Source organism: Eleginops maclovinus, chromosome 21, assembly GCF_036324505.1.
Source record: "Eleginops maclovinus isolate JMC-PN-2008 ecotype Puerto Natales chromosome 21, JC_Emac_rtc_rv5, whole genome shotgun sequence".
NCBI classification, from domain to species: domain Eukaryota; kingdom Metazoa; phylum Chordata; class Actinopteri; order Perciformes; family Eleginopidae; genus Eleginops; species Eleginops maclovinus.
Genome location: NC_086369.1, coordinates 12,236,672 through 12,260,441, shown reverse-complemented (window position 1 = coordinate 12,260,441; position 23,770 = coordinate 12,236,672). Strand labels below are relative to the sequence as shown.

Sequence of the window (23,770 nt, the reverse complement as noted above, 5' to 3'; positions counted from 1 at the left end):
GAGACTGTCATAGAGCTTGCAGCACTGTAATCTACAAGACTATCTCAAATGCTACTTGGCAAGTTTCCATCAAATGTGCAGTGGATATTCATAATTCTCAGAGGGTGAATTCTAAAGATTTCGTGACACCCTCTGACAGGATTATTAAACTCTATTTCTCAGTTTACCATTAAGGAAGGCTGGAGCACTCTGTCTTCCTTCTCCTCTGAACAGCCTGTCTGTTGTCAGAGTGTTCATCACTTTCTTTTATAAGAAAGTTGTTCTTAATTTGTCTTGTGAACCCTCTTTTTTTGATGAATGTCTTTTGGTTTGGCAAATCAGTTTCCTCTTTCTATTTTTCTCTCGATTATTTTATATTTTATTTCCTTATTTAAACCCTAGAGTTTTAGGCAACGTAACAAAGGGAGAAACAGGAGGAAGCAGTAGGAAAGAAACATGGGGGGGGGTGCAGGGTTTCAGAAGTGCCTCCTGTGATTCTGTGTCCCAGCACCATCTCTGAGAAGGGAGAACGAGAGGGAGAGAGAAAGAGAGAGAGGGGGGGGGGGGAGGAAAGTAGGCTGTGAAGAAGAAGGGGTCAGTCCAAGGATTGTCCTGGAAAGGAGAGGAACTACGTGTGTGTGTGTTTGTGTGAGGGTAATGAGTGTGCATGTAATGTTTTCCTTCACTGATGTTTGAGGTCGTTGGTTTCACCCTGTACAGAGGACATATTCATATTTCACCGCTATGAGACGGACCACCTTTTTTGAGGTAAGCTTAAATGTATGCAATTAAGGTATGTGCCAGGAATTTGGATTAAGTGAAACTTTTCATGTCCATTTTCTGACAGAGAATTTTATTTCTTTAAGCAGTATTTATTAAACTTGCATTTTATGGTTTATAAAGTCAGAGTTTCTGTGTAACTGCAAACTGAGGTGGATTTTCCCTTTGTATTCAGTGTCCTGTTTCAAGAAGCCTTACAAGTAGACTAGTAATAAATCGCAGTTGGCTTATGATGTGATGCTTATTTACAACATGCTCTAGGATAAGTGCCATGCTCCTAATAACTGTCACATAAAGGCTTCAAGCCAAAAGAGCTAATAATAAGATGCTTCAAGAGAAAGATTTGATTCTCATGCCTACTCTAAAAAGTTTAAGTGAGAAAATCCAAACAAAGTTAAGAATAAGAGCTCGGTAGATAGGAAAATGTATACCACTCATGTATGCAGGTTGTATCATCCATTTAAAACGTGTATCTCCTGAAATGTTGAATCATTCATCCACAAATGTTGGTCAGCCTCAAGATTCATATGTGCTTTTCGAAACTTTTGGACAGGCAAAAAGCCATCTTAGTATTTCAACTAGCTTCACTCAAAACTTTTCCTGATCATGTCAAAGTTCTTTGGATTTCCTTTAAAGTTTTAAGAGAACATCATAGGAAGTTCAGCCATGCTGTTTAGCACCTGAGCAACCTCCTACTAGCTGTCTGTTTATAGTCGATTACATTCCTTGACTGAAAGTGAAATAGTATCCTGTTTGAATAAGTGTGGAAGTAAAAGGGTCAATGTTATACACTTGGCAGTTTTACAAAGCAGATCAGCTTAAAAAGGATCGCTTGGATTTGAAATAATGAATACCTTCATCAGCTTTTACTGAGCGGAGCTGTTAATACTAAAAGATGAATATAGACAGAGTGAAGTGACAAACTGGATAAACTTTGATGTTGAAATGTCTGAAAAAATACCACTTTGAATATAAAGAATACAAAAAAGCACTATTCCCCTCACCTACCTCTCACAAGCATGCTTGCACATGTTCTGTATGACCTGCGCTGTCAGCAGTGCCTTCGGTTCCCATGAGAGGACAGGGGCGTCTGATAATCTGATTCACAAGGACACAGCACAACTGAGTGCACATGGTTCTACAACACACAGCCCTAATGACATCCTTAGTCTCTTTGCGAAAATGCAGATGCATCAACATGTGCTCCTAGAATGCATTTGGGAAGGGTATAACAGATGGAAAGCAAAACAAACCCGTCTCCCAGGGAGCCCTTTACTGAAACATCAGCATGGCTTGTGCTCACATCCTGCAAAGCATGAACACACTGTAAAGATTGCAAACGGTTGGATAAATAAATCTTGAAGTCTATTGCAGGGTATTTTTGTGAAAATCTCACTATGAGAACTCTAGGTGAGTGCTTTCTTGTTTGAATATGTGATTGATCAAATGAAGGGGAGGTTGCTTCTGGTACAAATCAAGAAAGAATCAATTACTAGGTTACTGTAAAATAACACGGACACAAGGTTAAAAGCCTTGCCGACATGTGTGGTTTTTTTGCAATGCAAACAGCAGATTGCATAAAGCTCTCTCTTTCTACCAACTGTGCTCTCAGCAAATCTTTAGGTATCCATTAGTGGGTTATTACACTGTCCAGTAAGGGAACCAATTTAGCTAGGACAGCTCTGCTGAGCAGCACAGTATGGAGTGCTTTCAGAGCAAATTGTGGGATGCCACCCACCATCCTCCTAGCAAACGCTGTACATCACCACTGACATGGTCTAATTAAGATGAAAAAGACGTGTGCGAGAGAGCAGCCGGACAACACTCATTCTTTTTTCCTATCAGCACCACCGGCCACATTATTCAGATTGAGATTTTGTACCTGATCAGGAAAACTGGACACTTGGCAGCATAGGTTCCCTGATGAGAAGCAATATTGTAATATTTCCATGGACATTTCATTCACATTTCTATGGTTGAATCAATCACACCAAGGTATTTATCACAAGGAATAACGAAGATGTCTCTATCGGTGGAGATGTCGAGCTAATCATGCATGATGCAAAGTATAAAACTGATATCTATCGCAGTATATGTGTCAAGAACAAGAACGTTGTGTATTTTAAAGAGGCTAACATACAGATCCTTTATAAAATGAGATTCAACGTGGCTTATGAGAAAACGTAACTACATCAATCAGCACAGGTGTTATAAAACAATATTTGATGGAGATACTTATTGAGCTGAGTTGTATCCCATTCACAAACATATACTTAAGGTCAGGGATAGGGTTACATCTTGTTTCAGTGATTAAATCTAAGGCAAGAATGGAAATCTCCGAACAATTTGTGTGAAATATACTCTCTTGTTGTTGTGTAATTTAAAGGTGGTACATCTTGTGTTTCTTTTAGGTGAGGGTCCTGAATGGCAAGACCAAAGAGCATCTTTGTTTTTTAGATAAGGTATGATTACATATTGCCATGTCTATGCTTTACTCTTTTTTCCCCTCATGTAGATGTACAGTAGGATAAACTCTTTATTAAAACTAGCTGCACCAAAAATATTCTATTTTTGTTTACTGCGCATACATTTAACACTTTGCGCACAATTCAGCCCGTGATAATGTCTGTGTTAGCTTATCTTGGGATGAAACTTTGAGTAAGCTCAGTGCTGTGTTTACTTTTCCAGCTGTAAGCATATTTCATGTTTTTATTCCATTCAGGTAGAGCCTTATTCAACAATAGGAGACATTAAAAGCCTCTTCCACAAATCATGTAAGTGTTCGTATGCTGTTGTTGGTTTTATACTATAATTTCTTTGTGTTATTTACTGACTTTTGTGTTTGATCTCAGTTCAGGACAGGGAAACTGTTTGTGTCGAGTATAGTGCACTTTCATAAAAACCAGTAGGATTTGTAAAAATGCTTATTGTTCAAGAATTGAATTTCAATTGATTTTGTATTATTTGTATATTTTATTTATCAATCAATTAGCTTGGGCTGGGCTATTACATATTTACAGTCTATAATGTCCCACCACTTACCCACACAGAGGTTTCGTTAAAAAGCTATTTCTTCTTTACTCTAAAATCCACAGTGTTACTTTCATCACTGTGCGTCTGGTCAAAAATGTTACCAAATGTTTGCTAAGCCCGAGGCAAACAAAATCCATCAGAGCAGTAGTGCTCAATGTTATTCCATTATGATAAATTATTGTTGGGCCTGAGGCCAAAATCTGTGAGTGCAATGCCAGTTCAGTCAGACAACTCACGTGTTTCATTAATATGTTTATTAGAAGCAGTATATACAGTGGGGCAGAAAAGTATTTAGTCAGCCACCAATTGTGCAAGTTCTCCCATTTAAAAAGATGAGAGAGGCCTGTAATTTTTATCATAGGTATACCTCAACTATGAGAGACAAAATGAGAAAAAAAATCGAGGAAATCACATTGTAGGATTTTTAATGAATTAATTGGTAAATTCCTCGGTAAAATAAGTATTTGGTCACCTACAAACAAGCAAGATTTCTGGCTCTCACAGACCTGTAACTTCTTCTTTAAGAGGCTCCTCTGTCCTCCACTCGTTACCTGTATTAATGGCACCTTTTTGAACTCGTTATCAGTATAAAAGACACCTGTCCACAACCTCAAACAGTCATACTCCAAACTCCACTATGGCCAAGACCAAAGAGCTGTCAAAGGAGACCAGAGACAAAATTGTAGACCTGCACCAGGCTGGGAAAACTGAATCTGCAATAGGTAAGCAGCTTGGTGTGAAGAAATCAAATGTGGGAGCAATTATTAGAAAATGGAAGACATACAAGACCACTGCTAATCTCACTCGATCTGGGGCTCCACGCAAGATCTCACCCCGTGGGGTCAAAATGATCACAAGAACGGTGAGCAAAAATCCCAGAACCACACGGGGGGACCTAGTGAATGACCTGCAGAGAGCTGGGACCAAAGTAACAGAGGCTACCATCAGTAACACACTACGCCGCCAGGGACTTAAATCCTGCAGTTCCAGACGTGTCCCCCTGCTTAAGCCAGTACATGTCCAGGCCCGTCTGAAGTTTGCTAGAGGGCATTTGGATGATCCAGAAGAGGATTGGGAGAATGTCATATGGTCAGATGAAACCAAAATAGAACTTTTTGGTAAAAACTCAACTCGTCGTGTTTGGAGGAGAAAGAATGCAGAGTTGCATCCAAAGAACACCATACCTACTGTGAAGCATGGGGGTGGAAACATCATGCTTTGGGGCTGTTCTTCTGCAAAGGGACCAGGACGACTGATCCGTGTAAAGGAAAGAATGAATGGGGCCATGTATCGTGAGATTTTGAGTGAAAACCTCCTTCCATCAGCAAGGGCACTGAAGATGAAGCGTGGCTGGGTCTTTCAGCATGACAATGATCCCAAACACACCGCCAGGGCAACGAAGGAGTGGCTTCGTAAGAAGCATTTCAAGGTCCTGGAGTGGCCTAGCCAGTCTCCAGATCTCAACCCCATAGAAAATCTTAGGAGGGAGTTGAAAGTCCGTGTTGCCCAGCGACAGCCCCAAAACATCACTGCTTTAGAGGTGATCTGCATGGAGGAATGGGCCAAAATACCAGCAACAGTGTGTGAAAACCTTGTGAAGACTTACAGAAAACGTTTGACCTCTGTCATTGCCAACAAAGGGTATATAACAAAGTATTGAGATGAACTTTTGTTATTGACCAAATACTTATTTTCCACAATCATTTGAAAATAATTCATTAAAAATCAGACAATGTGATTTCCTGGATTTTCTTTCTCATTCTGTCTCTCATAGTTGAGGTATACCTATGATGAAAATTACAGGCCTCTCTCATCTTTTTAAATGGGAGAAGTTGCACAATTGGTGGCTGACTAAATACTTTTTTGCCCCACTGTAGTTTGAGCTTGGCCTCTAGGCTCGGCCTTCATCACTCCATATATTTATATAGAACATTGAGTGATGATTAGATAACTAACCCCCCCGAGCCTACAGGTGGAAGTTGGGGTGTAAGCTGGGGTGGCGGTGGGGCAGACGAGTATCGCCAACGTGGACGCAGCAGCAGCGAGGTGAACGCATTAGCAGCGAGGAAGCAGTAGTAGTAGCAGCAGCATTAGTGAGGCAGAGGTAGGCAGATCTGAAAGCTTAAATAGAGCGCCAGATTAGGAGACTATGTTTGGTTGGTTGCAAGTGTGGTGAGGGGCGTTATGTGCGAATGTATCATTGGTGCTCAAGTTGACTGCCTGAACTAAGCTTGCAGGCTTCGCCCCATTTATGTAAGCCTGTGTATCTGTGTGTGTAAGTGTATGTGTGTTTGATCCTCTCAGATCCTCACTGGTATCCAGCAAGACAAGCCCTGAGCCTTGATCCCAGTAAGTAGCCATATTGTGTTCATTTTCAGTATGTTTATGCATGAGTTTCTCTTAGACAAAACCTAAGCAGCACTGGGAAACGAGCCTTAATATTACAATGGCTAATAGCTATTTAGTGTTGTAATGTATAACCACAATAATTAAAAGTACATTATGTTTAATTGATGTATTATGTTGAACACTATCGAAAAAGTCATGGTATAGTATGCCTGAAATGAAAATGTGAAAGAAATGCTTGGTATATTACAGTGAAGTAAATAAGTATTTGATCCCCTGCCAATTTAGTAAATTTGCCCACTTACAAAGAAATGAAAAACTCTATACTTTTATGTAGGTTTAACAGTGGGAGAAAGACTATCAAAAAGCAGATAAAAAGGTCCTCTCGCTTTAAGGAAGTACTCCTAATATCCACTCTTTACCTGGATAAAAGACACAGTCAATAAATCAGATTACAACCTCTCCCCTGAGGGCAGGACCATACAAAAGGTCTTGTGATCATGGTGGAACTAATATCCAAGCACATCAGGGACAAGATTGTAGACCTGCACAAGGCTGGAATAGGCTACAAGATAGACCACTTAGTAAAGGATGTGAAAAATTACTGAAAAAACAACATAGTATACTATAAAAAAACACTGTGAATTCTGCGTAGGGGTTAGGAGCGGTGTATTCTGTCCAAATAAGGCATAATACAGCATGTCGAAAATATGCATAAAACGATATTGTATAATATGTAGTAAAGGATGATCAAAAATGTATAAAAACAAAATCGTACAGTATGTTCAATTCCTGCAAAAAAAGGATATGGTATATTATGGAAATTTGTAAATGACCTTTGCATATGGAGGTGATTGAAAGCCTTAAAGAGCGCCCAAATCTTTACAGTCACGGTGATGTTTCCCATCATCCATCCTACATTTTGAAAAGGACCTACCGTGAGACATGATATTGCAGAGCTTTGAATAAATGAGGGCTATCTTGTTACTAAAAAGAACTGACTGGAGACTTTGGTTTGAAAGCAATCTGGGACAGTTCCCCTAATGGTATTCTAAAAATGCCATCCAATTAGAGCAACATATTATCTGTGGCCATGCCCCCGTGAGCTTCCAGGTAGAGGTAGTGTGTGCTGAAAATCTGTACAGACACTCTGAAACCTCAGTTTAAGCCACAGGGCTTTGCACACACCGTATATCATTTACTTCAATATGAGTGTTATGCAAATACTGCCAATATGGTAATCCAGATAATGATTTGTTCAGATAAAGTGGAATTTGTGAGCGTAAAATGCTCAATGGGGATTTTTTTTGTTCTTCTTCCTCTTGTTCTTATAGAGGATAAATCACTCAGAGACGAAGATGTTTTACAGAATCTACCGGTTGGGACTACTGCTACCATGTACTTCAGAGATCTTGGTCCACAGATAGGTTGGACTATGGTGAGAGGAGCACTCATCTATATTACTATATTACTGAAAGTTGAAATATGTCGGTGTCTGGCCTTGCAAGTTCAAATACATAATGAAGGCTGAGAAAGTGAAGTGTTATTCATTTCAATGCAACTTTATTTATACAGCACATTTTATACCAGATAACATGCAACAAAGATCTTTAAAGGAAGAAAATAAAACTGCAGGATAGTTCCAAAACATATAACTCACACTTACTCACACAAGTTCACATGTTTGCACTTTAACTTTGTTGAAATGTTTTTACTGTAAATACAGTAAAGATAGCGGAGTGTGTGGAGGAGAAAACATTTTCTCTATCCTTAGCTCCTGAATTTAGAGATAGTAGGAAGTGTTATATTTGTCTCTGCTTTTGTTTCCAGGTGTTTCTGGCAGAGTGCATCGGGCCCCTTCTCACCTACCTCCTCTTCTATTTTCGAGTACCGTACATTTACTCTCACAGATATGCCTTAACCTCTAGTCCTCATCATGTTGTTAGGTAGGTTGTGGGTTTCACCCTGCAAACATGGGTTTTATTTATTTTCTAGAAAGAAAAATGTGGTTTAAAGAAAGGAATACATGTTCGGAAACAATGCACTTTTCATTTATACTATTCCTTGTCGTGTGGGAGTGTTTCATCAAAGTTTGTATGTTTGGCACTTCATTAAAATTCAACAATTCAAATTTAAAAACTGCTGCAAAGACGGTGCGATGAAGTTGCATACTACAACAAGAAAGTGCCTCAGTTGAATGTACATACTGGTACTTTTGACCTCATCCCACCTCTCTGTCCCCCAGACTAGCCTGTGCCTGTCACACCTGCCACTATATGAAGAAGTTGATAGAGACTATGTTTGTGCATCGTTTCTCCCATGGGACCATGCCTCTCAGGACGATAGTCAGGGTGAGGACATGACCACCTTTGCAAAGATGAGCCCCTGACCGCATAATGACAACCTCTGATACAGAATGCTGCTTACAACAGTCTCAGATGATGAGAAGTCGTTATTATCGGTCTTTTTTTTAGGTGTGTTTAGTAGTTAAACATTTGAATTGTAAGTACGTTTTAGTCTACATCGACTGGTTCAAAATTGTTTCCTTTCTTAGAACTGTTCCTATTACTGGGGTTTCTCTGCTTGGTTGGCCTACTATATCAACCATCCACTTTATACACCTCCATGTAAGTCAGCCTATACACACACACACACACACACACACACACACACACACACACACACACACACAGCATGCAGTGTACCAGTCAACAGCAGTCTATATTTCTTCACAGCATATGGAGAACTACAAGTCAACTATGCATTATTCATATTTATGGTAAGTACAGTACATTTCAATTCAACATAAACTCGATAACATTTACAATTTGTTTGACGCAAGGGTGCGAAATGCTTTTTTTCTGCTAGATGTGTGAAGTGGGAAACTTCTCCATTCACTTGACTCTAAATAATCTCAGAGCAGAGGGTGAGTTGTTGCATCATTGTGTGGACAGTGTGCAATCCATTCATTTAGATTGTTTTAATGATGAAGTTATTAAAACCGTTAATTGTCCCTGTTTTGATAGTTCCTTTGTCATGCTGACTGTATGTTTGGTTTGTTTTTGGTGTCTAGAGTATTTCTTTAATCATTCAAACATTTTTAAATGCTTACATTTAAATGTTAACTAAATGTTAGTTTTTGTCACTGACTATTTCTCAGGATCCAGGAGCAATAGATTCCCTGCACCAACAAAGAATCCCTTCACATGGCTATTTTTCTTTGTATCCTGTCCAAATTACACATATGAGGTAATTTAAGAGCATTTAAAGTAAATGGCATGTAATGTTGCCCATGCTTGTGCTTTTACCTCTGCCTGTATTTTTGACACACACTCTAGGTTGGTGCTTGGTTGAGCTTTTCCATCATGACCCAGTGTCTGCCAGGTATGTGCTGTAGTACTGCAGCAGTTCATCATGTTGATTGGCATTAATCCATGTGGTGCATCACATTGTTTATTCTCTACTTGTGTGTTTTGTTTTTCCAGTGGCATTGTACACATTACTGGGGTTCCTTCAGATGGCCACCTGGGCCAAAGGGAAGCACAGAGCCTACAGCAGGGAGTTCAAGGAGTATCCCAGTGTCCGGATGGCCATTATCCCCCTGATGCTCTGATATTGATCAAAACAAAATGAACTATTGTAGCATATAAGTTATGTATTTTCACACTGCTCAAGTGTTGTTCACTAAAACAATGTGTGCTGCTGCTAAGGCCAGCATTATGCAATATATGTTGTTCTGAAAGGGGTAGGAATGTAAGCAATAATATTATGGCAATATACTGGAACATCTAAAAATATAACAGGAACATTCTGTTCATTTATTGTGAGTTTTTTTAGTTCACTTCCCAGTGAGTATTTATCATTACAAGCTGGCTTATTAACCCACAGGTTGAGGCACTTCTTTTCAATGATAAATGCTGAAAGCACTTATCCTTGCAGACGTTTAATTATGCTAATAATACACTCCTCCACCGTTTATCTCAGATTTCTAGAGAAAGGGAAACTATATTGTAGAAGTGTGACTTCTGGAATGAATGTGTACAGGACTCATCGGTCCTTAAGCCCTACTGTCTAATCTCAGGTTGTGTATACATGTGAATGTGAGTGACTTGAGTTTAAAACACATCAATCTTAAGTGTTACATTTATTTGACATGAAGCCGGATCACATTTTCATATTGATAAAGCGCAAACTGTGAACAAGATATTTGTGGCAGAAAAATCATCCCATGATATTAAAATGAATACCATAGCAGCAAGAGGATTTTGTAGAAAAAAAAGCATTAGCTGTATTGCACTAGCAAAACATCTTGAAAATAATTGTGGTGCTTCATTAAAGCTGCATCAATAAAGTGCTAAGAATATTTTTTTCTGAGTGCTTATTTCGCATATCTGTAGAAGGCAAAAAAATATAATCTTGCTTGGCGTCTGAAAGCAAATTAAAAACACAGGACCTTTATGCTTTCTCCACATTCCCATCACAACCTGATATTGAACTTTTTTCACACGTCATCAATCAAAGTCACGGTCCTTGTTATACATCTCATGCTCTGTTTCTTTTAGTTTGCAAGGCCTACAAGGTGAGCACGACTTGGAACATATAGCAGGCACATGCATGCTCCACACTTTCCAAATTCTAAGCCCATTTACTGGAAAATAAAAGTATTGCAACATGTCAAATCAACAGTCAAATATGACATATACAGTATGATCATGTCCTGCATAGGGCTGCTTCAGTCACAAACTGCATTTCAAGATCCAACACCACACAAGGAATCAACAAGTACTGCCCCACTCAAAAGGCTTCTCCAAATTCTGATGAGATATACACACTCGAACATGAAGGCATAGGTCTCCAACAGCCTAGAAGCAGGAATGTATAGATTCTTCTCTTGAGGGTTTTGTTAGAAAAGGAGGTTCAACTTTCAGTCCTCCAAAGCATAGTCTTTTAGTTTAACTCAAGAAGGAAAGTTCACTTCTTCAAAGACTTGAAGGGTATTGCTTCAATATATCGTTGTGCCCCAGCAGCTTTTGGATGCAACACAATAGCTTCATCCTCTCTAGACTGTTGCTTGGCGAAATTCACAAAAACCTACAGGGAAATACATAGAAGAATTAACCCAGACAAAAAAACATCTGCTGTGAATTCAAAAAAATGTGCGTTTTATCAAGTTTCAATATGGTGATTTACCTGATCAAGAGTTGTTTGGGACACTGAGTAGTCCTCTATGTTGAGCTTGTCTTTATTGGCTAGGACTATTTGAAAGATCTTAGCCAGTGAAGAGAAGGAAATCTTGTACTGCAGAGTGTTGTGGTGTTTCTCTCTCTGTATGCAGCCAGGGAAGGTGCTCTCCATGAAGGCTTCAGCAGGGTTCAGGTCTGGGGAACAACCAGGCTTAGCTGCCCTTATCTTCATGGTCACCACGTAGCCGTCACCAAACCTACATTAACATTGATGTAAAGTAACCAAAAATCAAAGCACTTTTCCAAAAATTCTACTTCGATTGTTCCATTCAAGTTTAAGGAATATAATTTGAATACGTGATATGGAAGTATAATGACTAACTTGTATTTCAGATGCTGAATAGTTCCCAAACACTTAAAGGATCCATTAACCATAATTGCCAAGCGGGTACACAGCGCCTCACATTCCTCCATACTGTAAAGAAAGATGGTGAAATTAGAATTCAATTCATGAAACGCATGCGCACCCACAGTCAATTACCCACACCAGATAAATGACCTATGTGAGGTGAGGACCACAGCACGTCTGTCTTGAATAACACTCATGATGGAGTTCCACAGGAAGCGTCTGGAGAGAGGGTCCATGCCTGTAGTGGGCTCATCCTAATGTACAGTGATAAAAACAAACACATTAACAAACACATAGACACACCTAGCACTTAACTAGCACTTCTCTTCTAATCCAAACAAAGCAATGGCGAGCGATGGCCTTACCAGTAGCACCAGCGCAGGGCAGCCTATCATGGCGATAGCTGTGGAGAGTTTTCTCTTGTTACCCCCGCTGTAGGTCCCAGCACTTCGGCCTGCATACTCTGACAGACCCAGTTTCTGAATGGCCCACTCTGCAACCTGAGCATGAGTAGGATACTATTAGTGCCTCATTTTACAATTAGGTCAAGGACTATTTGTCAGGTTTTAATATTTAAATGATACTATTCATGCTATGTAGTTTTCTAATACCCAGGGTGTCTAACCTAACTTTCTTTCTTTAAAACACTATTACATTATGACTAGTTGATTGTGACATTTAAATGGTATTACTGTTCAAGCTTGACAAACACATGTCCTTATCTGTGGATCTATTTTGACATTACTCAAAATATATACAGTAGCTTCTTTAATGCCCCACTATATATATATATATATATATATATATATATATATATATATAACCTTTTTGGTTTATCTTCATTATTTTAATGGTCTTGAAAAACTTCAAAAGTATACAGTACTATATCCGATGTCACAGTTTTTTAGTCATTGTATTTCTCATTTACAGTGCTGCCAACAAGGTGCAGCTTCCATTGATTTATTTCCTGGCAATAACTGCTCACCCTGCTGATCTCAGACTCTGGCACACCACGGAGGCGAGCGTAGAGGTGTAGATGTTCTCTGCCTGTTAACAGCTCATCTATGGCATCAAACTGAGGGCAGTAACCCATGTTCTGGTGGACATCCAGGATGTTGGTCAGAATGCTACGGATTTAGGATGAAACATTTGGGTAAACAACAAAAAAAAGTTCACAAATGACATATTTGTTGTTACTATTTGTAAAAACAATATATAACAGACCTGTGACCAGCAACTGAGGCCTTTCCTGAGGTGACATCAATGTCTCCAGTCAACATTTTAAAGGTTGTTGTCTTCCCTGCTCCATTAACCCCAAGTAGACCAAAGCACTGGAGGAAAAGACATGAAAGATAACCGATGAATATACGGAAAGCTTCCTCGGTGAAGTAAATTGCATCAGTCTGTTTTATTACACAAACCTCTCCAGGTGACACTCCGACACAGATTCGATCCACTGCAGGGAGGATTGTTCCTGTGTATGTCTGGCAAGGCAAAGTAAGGACAAAAATGAAAGTATACTTTTTAGGCAGAAATTCTTTTTAACATGCATTTTAGAAAACAAAATTGTCTTACCTTGGACAGGTCTTGTATGCATAAGATGTCATTTGTTTTTTCACTCTTATAGAGTCGATCTCGTTCCTCTGCCACATCTAAATCTTCATCCACAATAGACGGCCTGGTGCAATCTGACATCCTGCCAATGGAAGAAAGTGTTGTGTTATTACACCCAATGTAAAAATGATCAAAGTACATTTTGCTCTATCAGTTGCCCAATTTAAGCTCTAATATGCTTACCAGTGATCCAGGGAGAAGCGATACTGAAGCAGAATGTTCAAGATGAAATAGAGAAATCCTTCAACAGTCATGCAGAATAGGTTCTTCCCGATGAAGTCCCATTTATAGGGGTCTGGACTGTAGTCCTCACCTGAGGTAATACACACCACATGCAAACAGGGATTGTATTTGTATTGGTAGATTTCATATTGTGTCCTTTCTGCTGAATAAGGAGGGTTAATGACTCTAAAGTTGTCTGGTCCTTGATGGCACATGTAAACTATCACATTTCTTTATGCAGCAATTTACCCACCATACATTCAGACTGTTGAACATTGGGAGGTTGCCGTACGTATTTACTGGATGGAATATGAGGTGTATGAGGATGTGTGTGTTCTTACCAAAGCGAGCGTAGATATCAGTCACAGCCTGGTTCATGGCCATGTCTATGAGACCTCGGCCCAGGCAGTAATGTGGGAAGATGAGCAGCACTGTCTTTAACACCTGGTTGAACCTGTACAAGGCCTAAAATATAAATCCAAATTAGGGTGCTATGGAAGATGCATGCAAGATTGCATTTACAGAAACTAGCCTAGTGTAGCCTTACTGTGGTGCCCTCAAAAAGGTCTAATATGAAGGTGATGGCACTGCTGTTGATGCCAATAAAGAGGTTGATACACGACAAGGAGACGTACGCTGTGCTGGGGACGCTGAATACAAAGGACATGGGGTACATCATGGGTGTCACAGACCAGCTAAGAGAGAAAGAGAGAGGTGAAAAAAGCATCAGGTAAGCCCAATGAATGTAAACAAAAAAAGGTTGAGGTTTTAATATTGGCCATTATTTTACATAACAATAGCAAATAAAAGACAAACACTTACCCATAAAGCATAAGCAAGGAAATAAGTGGCTGGATGTTGGTTGGTGAGGTGTAGCATTTTTTATCAAAGAAGATGAAAATTTCAACCACCATCGCTGCACTAATGGAGTAATTCAACTGGAAAAACAACAAACAATAAGGATATGCATGCTCCACAAGATGGGTCAACAAAGTTCTCTAATGAGCAATCAGCAAAAAGCCAGTTTACATTTGGGTTTCTTTAAATGTGTTGTTCTTAAAAAAAACATTATTGCAAATCTTATAAGGTGAAAGGGTCACTGTACCATGTCCCAGAGGAAGTTGGCCATCCAGTAGACTAATGGACTGACACCACTGACAAACTGCAGGTGTTTGGCGTGAGTAACCCTCTCCTGGATTAAATAGAGCACGAAGCTGGCTGGAACAAAGGACATGGCAAAGATGACACACATGGCCACCACTGCATCCACTGAGGTGGTCAGGCTAGGGAAAGGAGAGAGTCAAAATATTAGAGACACTTTAAAAAAACGGGATACTTGAGGTACTTCACAAGTATTACAACCTGGTGATGTTATTTCTTAGAAACTATTCAATTTTCCTACCAAATACCTAGAAAGGTTTTAAATTCTGAAATGTAATCGGATATGTCCAGCATTGGTGACTCACACAGTGATCTCAGACAGCTGTTCTTTGGTGAGGTTCAGAGGGTGGTTGATGGCAGTGATTCCATATTCATCCAGGTTAGCTCCTTTCGGCAGGTTTGCACGAAGGATGGCGTTGTTAGCCACATTCATAAAGGCAACCATGGCATGCCAGCCTTTATTGTTGTACCACACCTGTCGAAAGACAATGTACTTGAACAGTGACGATCTATAATGTTAGTAGCACTGACCTGACCTGGACTACATCATACACTGTGAGAAAATTATGTCTATGAAGTGTTTTTACACAAAGAGGCAAGATGATCACATTAAAGAACGTGTAACACTGCTGAAGAGGCATTGTTGGAACTGACCTTGACATTGTTTTGAGTTTCCATAAATTTGAGGAACGTTCCTATGTCCTTTAGTGTTTGCTTGGAGCATTTGCCCTGCAAACAAAAATGACAGTAGAGCAATGTAAGGTTAGAAACAAGCAAAACAAAGAGTGAAAGAACACAATGTTGAGTTTTAAAGCCTACCCCAGTAACATTGAGCAGTCGTCCCAGCTGTGCTGCTACATCCTGGATGGTCTTTGGCTGCAGCTCTAAAAGAGGAAGCTGCCCTCCCACTGATATACCTCCATACCTGGAAACCACAGAGCAAACCCTGCTGACATCTACAAACGTTCACTGTACCTGAAGCTTCTGCAGCCCAAAAACTGTACAACATCATTGCAACCACTAGAGGGAGAACTGCATTACTGAGTAATGAAATTACCTTTGTTCATTCACCCAATATTTGCTCTTCAAGCTGAAAGAGATGAAGCAGTTTGCACTTTAACATTATCATACCATAAAATGTATTCAAAATACTTTTTAATTGATGGCGTCACGCACACATCTTAAGTCTTTGATTTAATACAATAACAGTTTCTGTTTTCTACGTTAAGGTCGATCTAGAGGACAGAAAATATAGTACAAATATTCTATAAGTACAGTTCATTAATGCATTAAACAACAAAGTTCTTTCTTTGGAAAGGGTGCTAGGCAGGATCTCATACCTGGTTCTGATGAGGCTGGGGTAAGTCTTCACCAGGTAGTCAGAGATGCTCCTGCCTGTTAAGTCCATGAGAACATCTCCTGTAGACTGGATCCTCTGGTGCAAAAGATAAACACACACTTTTTATTTAATATGATAAACTCATCAGCATTAGGGGTCATTTTTAACATAAATGACCAAACTACATACCTGTGGAGGTGGCAGGCCCCCAGCTCCAGCAGGACACACAGGGAGCATGGTGAGTTTACTCGGTGTGCTGCACTGACAGTCAGGAGACGGTCTGAGGGAGGTCCATTCTGGGCCGGCCAGCATATCTATCAGGACGGGGTTAACCAGGGGCATCTCCCACTCTGTAGTGATGTTGTGACATGGGAAATCTCTACCAGTGGAATAAATGTACTTAGTGAGAAAGAAAAAAATCAATCACGGGAAAAATGATCAATATGTGTGACTTACTCCAGTGGCTCATCCACCATGCAACGAGTCCCAAAGCCAGGCTTGTTCAACAGCACCTCACCAAAGTATCTCATCTGAGCATCCATAGGACGCTCATTGCTGCAATGGTAAAATCAGACATTGACATTTAAAGTCAATAAGTATTGTGTGAATGTTCTCATTGGTGACATTTTGCTCATTTTGCCCACCGGAAGAAGGTGTACTGTCTCCCATACATCCAGGGAGTGAGGGTCAGACTTGGATACTCTCCGAAAGGTGGAACGATCAGAGTGAACGTCAGTGCCAAAAAAACAAAACTGGCTGGCAGCACAATCTACCAAAGACAAACACATATGCCATGTAAAAAACAGACAACATATGTAATGCTCTGATTAGGATCAAGGCCCTGGTACATATTGGAAGTCCAACCGTAGCTCAGACAGCTAAACAGAATATAACAATTCAATAAAGAAAATGACCGCTCCATATTATTGTAAGCACCATTGTTTTCAAATGTAGATATTATGAATGTAGTAACACCTAAAACATACAATGCTATTTAGATTACTGCATTGAAATGTGTTTTGCTATGGTAAAGTTACCTGGGCGAAGAAGTCTTTGTAGGATCGAGTTGCATGATGCAACCTCTTGATCAGCAGAGCGAAGAACTGTTTGATGGTGAGACACAAGCCCCTGACCTGATAGGACCCCCTGCCTGCAGTGCCGTCCGAGGTGTCACATGGATCACAGTCATTGGTTTGCCCATCTGAATCTAGAATATAGAGCTCAAGTCAAGATGCACAGTCTGACTTGCACATGTGTTGATTATGCTAAATCAAAAGGCTAGCCAGCAAGCAAAGCATTTGTAGAAAAAATAATTTAACTGCACACTGAACAAGCCTGAGGGATATAGTTCACCTTCTCACCATGTTACTGGTTATATTTACGAGGAATAGCTCAGTTGGTCACATTTCACTCGTTAAGACGAAGATCTGTCTTACACCTAAATCATGTTTTTTGTCTTGGGCCATTTCCACAAAACCTTAGTATTGTGTTCATTTCTTTGATTATCATGTCTTTAACAAAGGAATCTAGAATACGTTTGATATTACGATCCAAAATCAACTCTAACCTTTCTTAAATTGTATTTATTTATATTTATTTTTCGGCAACAGCAGCATTTGTCCAGAGCTGTCAACTAAAAGCCAGAATCACCTTTCGGTGGTTCCATATCAACTGCCGCTCTGTTGGATCCACAGAGTCTAGCTCGACAGATCTGTTGCAATGTTTTCTTGTCTGAGAGAGTTAGAGAATTGATTACAAAGGATGAAGTACATACAATGAGTGGGCTACGAGATATAAAACTACACATTCAGAATCACAACAAATAAACAGGACAGGAAAAAGAGGTTGGGGAATGGGCTACAAATGTTATTGTATTTCTTTACCTGGTATATATTTCCTGTTGGTCCCACAAACAGTGACCTTTAGGAAGATCTACAAAAAATAGCATGTTATTGTTAAAATGCAAGATTAACAGATGCTCTCCATTGGAGAGGGTAATCACTGTAAAGGTGAATGTCAGGTAGAGTCTGTATGACGGATTGTTTCAATAAAACACTTGCATTTCAATTACTAAAACTTGGTTTTATTCAGCGGGCAGACATTGTCAGTTTGATCGATAGTCTCATTTCTTTAGGTCCTGAGATACAATGTAAATGTGTTGATATAAATATTACCAATAAATCACAACAGAAGTCTCAAGATGACAACTGCTACATTTTGTTTCCTATTATTTTCACACACCTCCTCTAGCGATGTGTCAGAGACACCAAAGCTGCTGAGGCCGCTGTCCACCAGGGTTTCCTCCAGCTCTCTGAAGAGGCTAGCGTAAGCTCTGTGCTGGAAGTTACGGTTTGGCAGAAGGTAAGTCAGCTCCTGGCCAATGGCCTCGATGAGTTGAGCCTGCGGCACGTGATGCTTGATCAGGGCTGTGATGCATTCCATGTTACCTGGGGATACAATTATTGTTGCCTTAATTCAACTTCCAGCACAAATGATTGCTTTGATTGTTTAATGATGGTTGCCTATCTTAGGGTTGTCATAATATCAGATTTTTATCACACAATTATGTTGTCTAAATGAGTTATGTTAATGATGTTTAGCAATATCTATAAATGTTTTCAAACTAATTTATTATAGTGATGCCATAAGTCAAATTCATTTTTATCTTTGAGGAACCATTTTCCCTTTTGGTACTCAAAATATTAGTGTAGGGAGAGTCCTTAACCATAACTGTGAAAAACTGTGGTTTAAGAAGTGCTGTATTATTTACACACACATTGTTGTATGTGAATATATATATATTATATTTAATAATAAGGCCTTTGAGAATGTAAAGTAAGCAGCATCAACAGTATTAGTAAAATATCTGAAAACTGACAGGGGACAGAATTGGGCTGTAAGAAGATGATGAGTTTTACCATAATCACAGCTGAGAGTTATAGCGTATGTTGGAGAATAACTGCATATCAAATTGACCTTTAAAGGGTAAAGATAATTGTGTGTACAGTAATTAGAGGCTGTTTCTAGGTGTGTTGGCAGCAGCTACAGTTAGAAGACTGACTACAATCCAGTGCATAAGAGCTATTGTTAACATGATAAAGAAATGATGACAAACATATTAATAACTTAGAAGTTGAATAGACCTAAAACAGATTTAAGAATATTGACAATGAACTTGGCATAACACACAGACAACACAAACACATTATTTGGAGCTTACCATCCAGCTGTCTGTCTGGAGTCTGGCTCTCCGCTTGGTCCACTTTAAACTTTGAACACTTTGAACAGTTACAGGCGCAATCCTCGGTTAGGCCACAGCTGGCCTGTAGTACAACATTTTATGGGAAAGCATACTTTACTTTTTTATATCTCTCATACATATATTGCTCATACAAATCACAACTGCCCTTTCATATGCTGTTCCAGCCAGACCAGAAATCTGGCAGTATATTTAAATCCACTTTTTAATACATCATTTCACTTTTGAATCTACCACTTTGTACCATGCAATAAAAACACACATAAGGCTTCATTGTCATTAGTTCTCACCTTTTGAGTATCATGTTTCATTTTTCGTACAAGAGTGAGGTAGAAACCTGCGCCAAAACAGTTCTTGAGGAAGATAGGGGAACCGGAGCAGCAGAGGCGGCCCTGAGAGATGATCGCCACCCTGTCACTCAGCAGGTCGGCCTCGTCCATGTGGTGGGTGGACATGATCACTGTGCGCCCTGCAACATGTGGCAAAGAGGGACAACATAGAAGAGGTAAAAAAAAAAGAGATATCAAAGAATAATACATGTGTCATGATTCTGATTCAGGAAAAAGTCTTTTCATATAATTGTATTTGTATTTTAATGTGGGAAAAGCCTTTTTCCAGTGGTGCTGGAGCAGACAACCACCATCACGTTAGGACTGTATCCCCTTTTCTAGCCACCAGGGGTTAGGTTTACCTGCACGATACTTGAGCAGAAAGTCCCAAATTGAGCGTCTGGAGTAGGGGTCTACCCCTGAAGTGGGCTCATCCAGGATCACCACCTTGGCCCCACCAACAAAGGCCAAAGCAACTGATAACTTCCTCTGCATTCCACCTGGATTAAAACATAAAGGGCACGTATCAGATGTGTGATTATGTATTTGGTTTGTATGGTCAGACTGCATTTGCACGTTGCTTTTTAAGATGATCAAGTATCCAGACAGACCTGAGAGGTTCTGGGTCATTTCATTTCTCTTGTGTGGAAGACCCAGATCCTGCAGCATGCTCTCCACCTCCTGCTCGGCCTCTGCTATTGAACGGCCTTTCAACTGCGAGTAGAAGAGGATATGTTCCGCTACAGTCATACTGAAAGAGGGGAAAGCAATAATCCAGTTACAATTTTGAACATGTAATGCACTGAATGCATGTTTTTATTTGTATTACATTTTATTGTGGTACCATGCAATCTATCAAAACTAATATCATGAAGAGTTTACATACTGCTGAAAAAGAATGTTGTGTTGAGGGCACATTCCCAGAGACAGACGGATGGTGTCCATGTCTGTGCGGATGTCCTTGCCATAGATGGTTGCTGTCCCTGAGGTGGGAGGGAACATACCAGTCAAAATAGACCTGGGAAGAAGAGACGCAGAGAGAACAATAAGTAGGGTAGAACATTTTGTCCTCACCAGCCTTTTGGTTTATGTTTTCTGTGTGTGAGTGTGACATACATGGTGGTGGTCTTTCCAGCCCCATTCTGGCCCAGAAAGGCAGTAATCTGGCTCTCATAAAAGCTGATGCTAAGTCCATCCACTGCTGGCATAGGGTTACCACTGAACACCTTGACCAGGTCCTGAATACAAACACCCTTCACCAGGTCAGCTGGCTCTGCTTCGAAGAATGACTGACCTTCATACAACAAAGAAAAGCACATGTATATTACCAATGTGTCTGGGCTAGGAGAGAAAAATGCTTGATAGGGGTTTGAAAGCTAAATGAAATCAGACATTTTGTTAAAAACCAAACAATCACAACAACATATCATTTCCCTTTGACTTTTAGTAAACTGAAAAAAAGGCTAATTTACTTCCAAATATGAGATCAGTGGTCTGGTATTCCAAACTATGTAAGGAAAACAGTGTCCATCACTTATTAACAAAGCACGGGACTGAGAAGCCAGCAGTATGTGCACATATGCCAGCAAATGCAAACAAACACAAGGGCACCGAGTTCCCACACAATGAATGCGATTGTCAGAAAGAGAAAGTGTGTGCAAATAGAGAAATGGCTCTAATCCTATAAAAAGATCATGTTCCTATTTGGAGAAATATTACATAATCCCATAATCATTAAGCAATTTATTATGTGGAGTTATGCAGTAATTTCTGCATTAGATCAGTAGACATATTGAAAGCCAAACGCAGCACTGATGTGTAATAATATAAATGTGATAGACTGTATCCATTACACTCTGTGGCAGAATATGAGGTGCAGTTCTTTCAGGAAGGAATATCTCTCTGTGTAAGAGAACCAGCTTTGCACACATAACCTGTATGTAACTAGTATACCTTCTTCCTCCTGGTTTCCTCTGCCTCTGCCTCTGCCTCAGCCTCGTTCTTCTGGTGTTCACATGAGGCCATCTCCTCCTGAGTCTTTGCCTCCTCCTGATCTTGGTTTTCCTTCTCCTCTTTCTTCTGCTGCTCTCCTTGCTCTTTGTTGGCCAGGTTATCAAAGCATTTGTTATCCAATTTGAGTTTGTCGTTACCTTTGGAGACAAAATAATGGATTTTTAAAATGGCTGCGATTGATGTATTATGTCACTGAAAGAAAGTCTCTCTCGTAAGCATAAAACTGGTCTTATGCACAATAATGACCAGGATAATTGGTAAGGAAGTAAGCTTACCTAAATCAGGCGACACACTGTTAAACCAATAACAGGGCAGAAAGGGGAAGTAAAACGGACGACTTATTCCATACTGGCCTATGATGAAAACAAAATAGATATTACTTCAGCTACAGTTGACTTGTAACTAATTACAGTGTAACCAAAGCATTCATTCATTCCTATTACACTGACCAGGGAAGACATTGTCCAGGTACCAGGCCAACACAGCATAAAGCACAGTGTCCAGGCCCATCATACTGATGGAAGTAAGAAAGGAGAACTCATCCCCCTCCAAAGGGCTGGTTTGGATGTTGTCCCACTGCAGACCCAGGCCCTGCTCTTCATATCGCGACAGGTACTCTGTTCCAAAGCCGAAAGCCACTTGGGACAGCAGACTCTAAGGGAAGAGACAATAATAGCATTTTATTTTTCTACATTTAAGGCCTGTCCTAGACCAAAACGTATTTATTTAGTGTTAACTGAAAATATAACCATTAGGTAAATTGAACATAGACTGTGTGAATATGTGATCTGATTGTAACACCAACCACCAAGAGCTTCATGTCCTTTGTGATGCGGTCTTGCCATGCGAAGCAGAAGATGTGTGGGAGGTAAAGGGTAAAGTAAACGATACCACAGCAGGCCGCTGCCAGGTTTGCCTGGTTGAAGAAGACGCTGAGGAGGAAGCATTGCATGACGGTAGCCATGGTGAAGCTGAGCAAAAAAAGGAAGAGGATGATGCCGTTGCTGTAGTTCAGGACTCTTCCTCCCTACGGAAACACAAAGAGGGATTTTTATGGTAGGGTATGGCATGGTAAGTTATGGGGACATCATTTTATCATATCTGATTTGATTTTAATATATTTTGTATCAGCATTTCTATAAATATAATGCTTTAATTGAGAAAAATATTCAAGGATACATTGTTTTTACAATCATGTTGGAATAATCTGCAGGCTTTTTGAATCAAACATGTGTCTTCATAGCCAGTTTGAAATATTTAGAAACCACGTTAAACATTATCCAAAAGTATTTTTGGCCAATTTGCAATGTGAATATGGGCATATAAATACCACATTAATAACATGGAGGTTTTTGGGGTGAGCTTAGTATAAAACATACACATATCGTCCACTAGAGGTCACAACAGCACATCTTAAGAGACGATGACGACAAGCGGTGACTTTTTACAACATAGATAAGTGAATCATTGACCAGCCCATTCCTTTAAAGAAATTCCCATGATGTCATGGTATTCGCAGTTCTGCCATCAATGATTTATAGGTATGCGATCAGTGAGGCACTATAGGTAATTCATTATGTCAAGGATAAAGAACGGTTAACTATTGACAATAAAACGATGATAACATGATTACAGACTTTATGCGTTGCATCTTCAGTGATCCCTCAACTTCAGAACTGGTTATTCTGTCTAAACAAACAGTGCTTGTCTGAAACATATATGATGTTGTAGGTAGAAGATCTTTGCAAGTTTTTTAGAAAATCCTTCCTCACCATGATGATGGCGGTGAGGAGAGCCGTGCTAGTGCCCATCATGAGGAAGCTGTCAATAAACCAAGTGGACCAGATGACTCCGTTGGTGACCCCCATGGCCTTCATGGTCTCCTTCAGGCGTAGTTCCTTCTCCAGGACAATACTCTTGACTATCATGGACACAGAGTAGACCCAGGCCAGTACCATGAAGATGGGGAAACAGCGGTTCAATGTGAGCATGAAGCTAAATAAAGAGGAGGAAGGGAGGAAAAAAAATGGAGGGGATTGACACAGGTACTGAACCAGTACACCATAATTGTGTGATTCTCGGGATATATAAGTTATAATGTTT

General features: G+C 39.9%; 2 protein-coding genes across 2 annotated transcripts in view; one reads left to right on the top strand and one right to left on the bottom strand.

The window, feature by feature from the left end:
• The first annotated feature begins 591 nt into the window (after positions 1-591).
• Positions 592-10,384, top strand: tecrl2a (trans-2,3-enoyl-CoA reductase-like 2a). The gene is made up of 12 exons (XM_063912774.1): positions 592-747; positions 3,482-3,533; positions 6,097-6,141; positions 7,473-7,576; positions 7,969-8,084; positions 8,384-8,489; positions 8,693-8,765; positions 8,874-8,917; positions 9,007-9,064; positions 9,299-9,387; positions 9,477-9,522; positions 9,624-10,384. Exons 1-12 carry the CDS (start codon positions 724-726, stop codon positions 9,749-9,751), a joined length of 885 nt encoding a protein of 294 aa, XP_063768844.1. The 5' UTR covers positions 592-723; the 3' UTR covers positions 9,752-10,384.
• The window catches only part of abca4a (ATP-binding cassette, sub-family A (ABC1), member 4a), a 26,489-nt gene continuing 12,986 nt past the window's right edge, over positions 10,268-23,770 (bottom strand). Inside the window, 38 exon segments of the mRNA XM_063912776.1 lie at positions 10,268-11,229; positions 11,329-11,578; positions 11,704-11,796; positions 11,881-11,984; positions 12,096-12,230; positions 12,716-12,857; positions 12,955-13,061; positions 13,152-13,214; positions 13,306-13,426; positions 13,528-13,657; positions 13,908-14,031; positions 14,114-14,261; positions 14,389-14,504; positions 14,672-14,849; positions 15,033-15,202; positions 15,382-15,456; positions 15,547-15,652; positions 15,785-15,817; positions 16,068-16,162; positions 16,256-16,445; positions 16,523-16,621; positions 16,711-16,835; positions 17,104-17,273; positions 17,717-17,797; positions 17,950-17,998; positions 18,308-18,513; positions 19,287-19,389; positions 19,616-19,794; positions 20,017-20,154; positions 20,266-20,405; positions 20,541-20,672; positions 20,771-20,948; positions 21,508-21,510; positions 21,571-21,804; positions 21,943-22,020; positions 22,117-22,321; positions 22,473-22,694; positions 23,440-23,662. Coding sequence (XP_063768846.1) covers positions 11,110-11,229; positions 11,329-11,578; positions 11,704-11,796; positions 11,881-11,984; positions 12,096-12,230; positions 12,716-12,857; positions 12,955-13,061; positions 13,152-13,214; positions 13,306-13,426; positions 13,528-13,657; positions 13,908-14,031; positions 14,114-14,261; positions 14,389-14,504; positions 14,672-14,849; positions 15,033-15,202; positions 15,382-15,456; positions 15,547-15,652; positions 15,785-15,817; positions 16,068-16,162; positions 16,256-16,445; positions 16,523-16,621; positions 16,711-16,835; positions 17,104-17,273; positions 17,717-17,797; positions 17,950-17,998; positions 18,308-18,513; positions 19,287-19,389; positions 19,616-19,794; positions 20,017-20,154; positions 20,266-20,405; positions 20,541-20,672; positions 20,771-20,948; positions 21,508-21,510; positions 21,571-21,804; positions 21,943-22,020; positions 22,117-22,321; positions 22,473-22,694; positions 23,440-23,662 — 5,065 coding nt within the window. The 3' untranslated portion in view covers positions 10,268-11,109.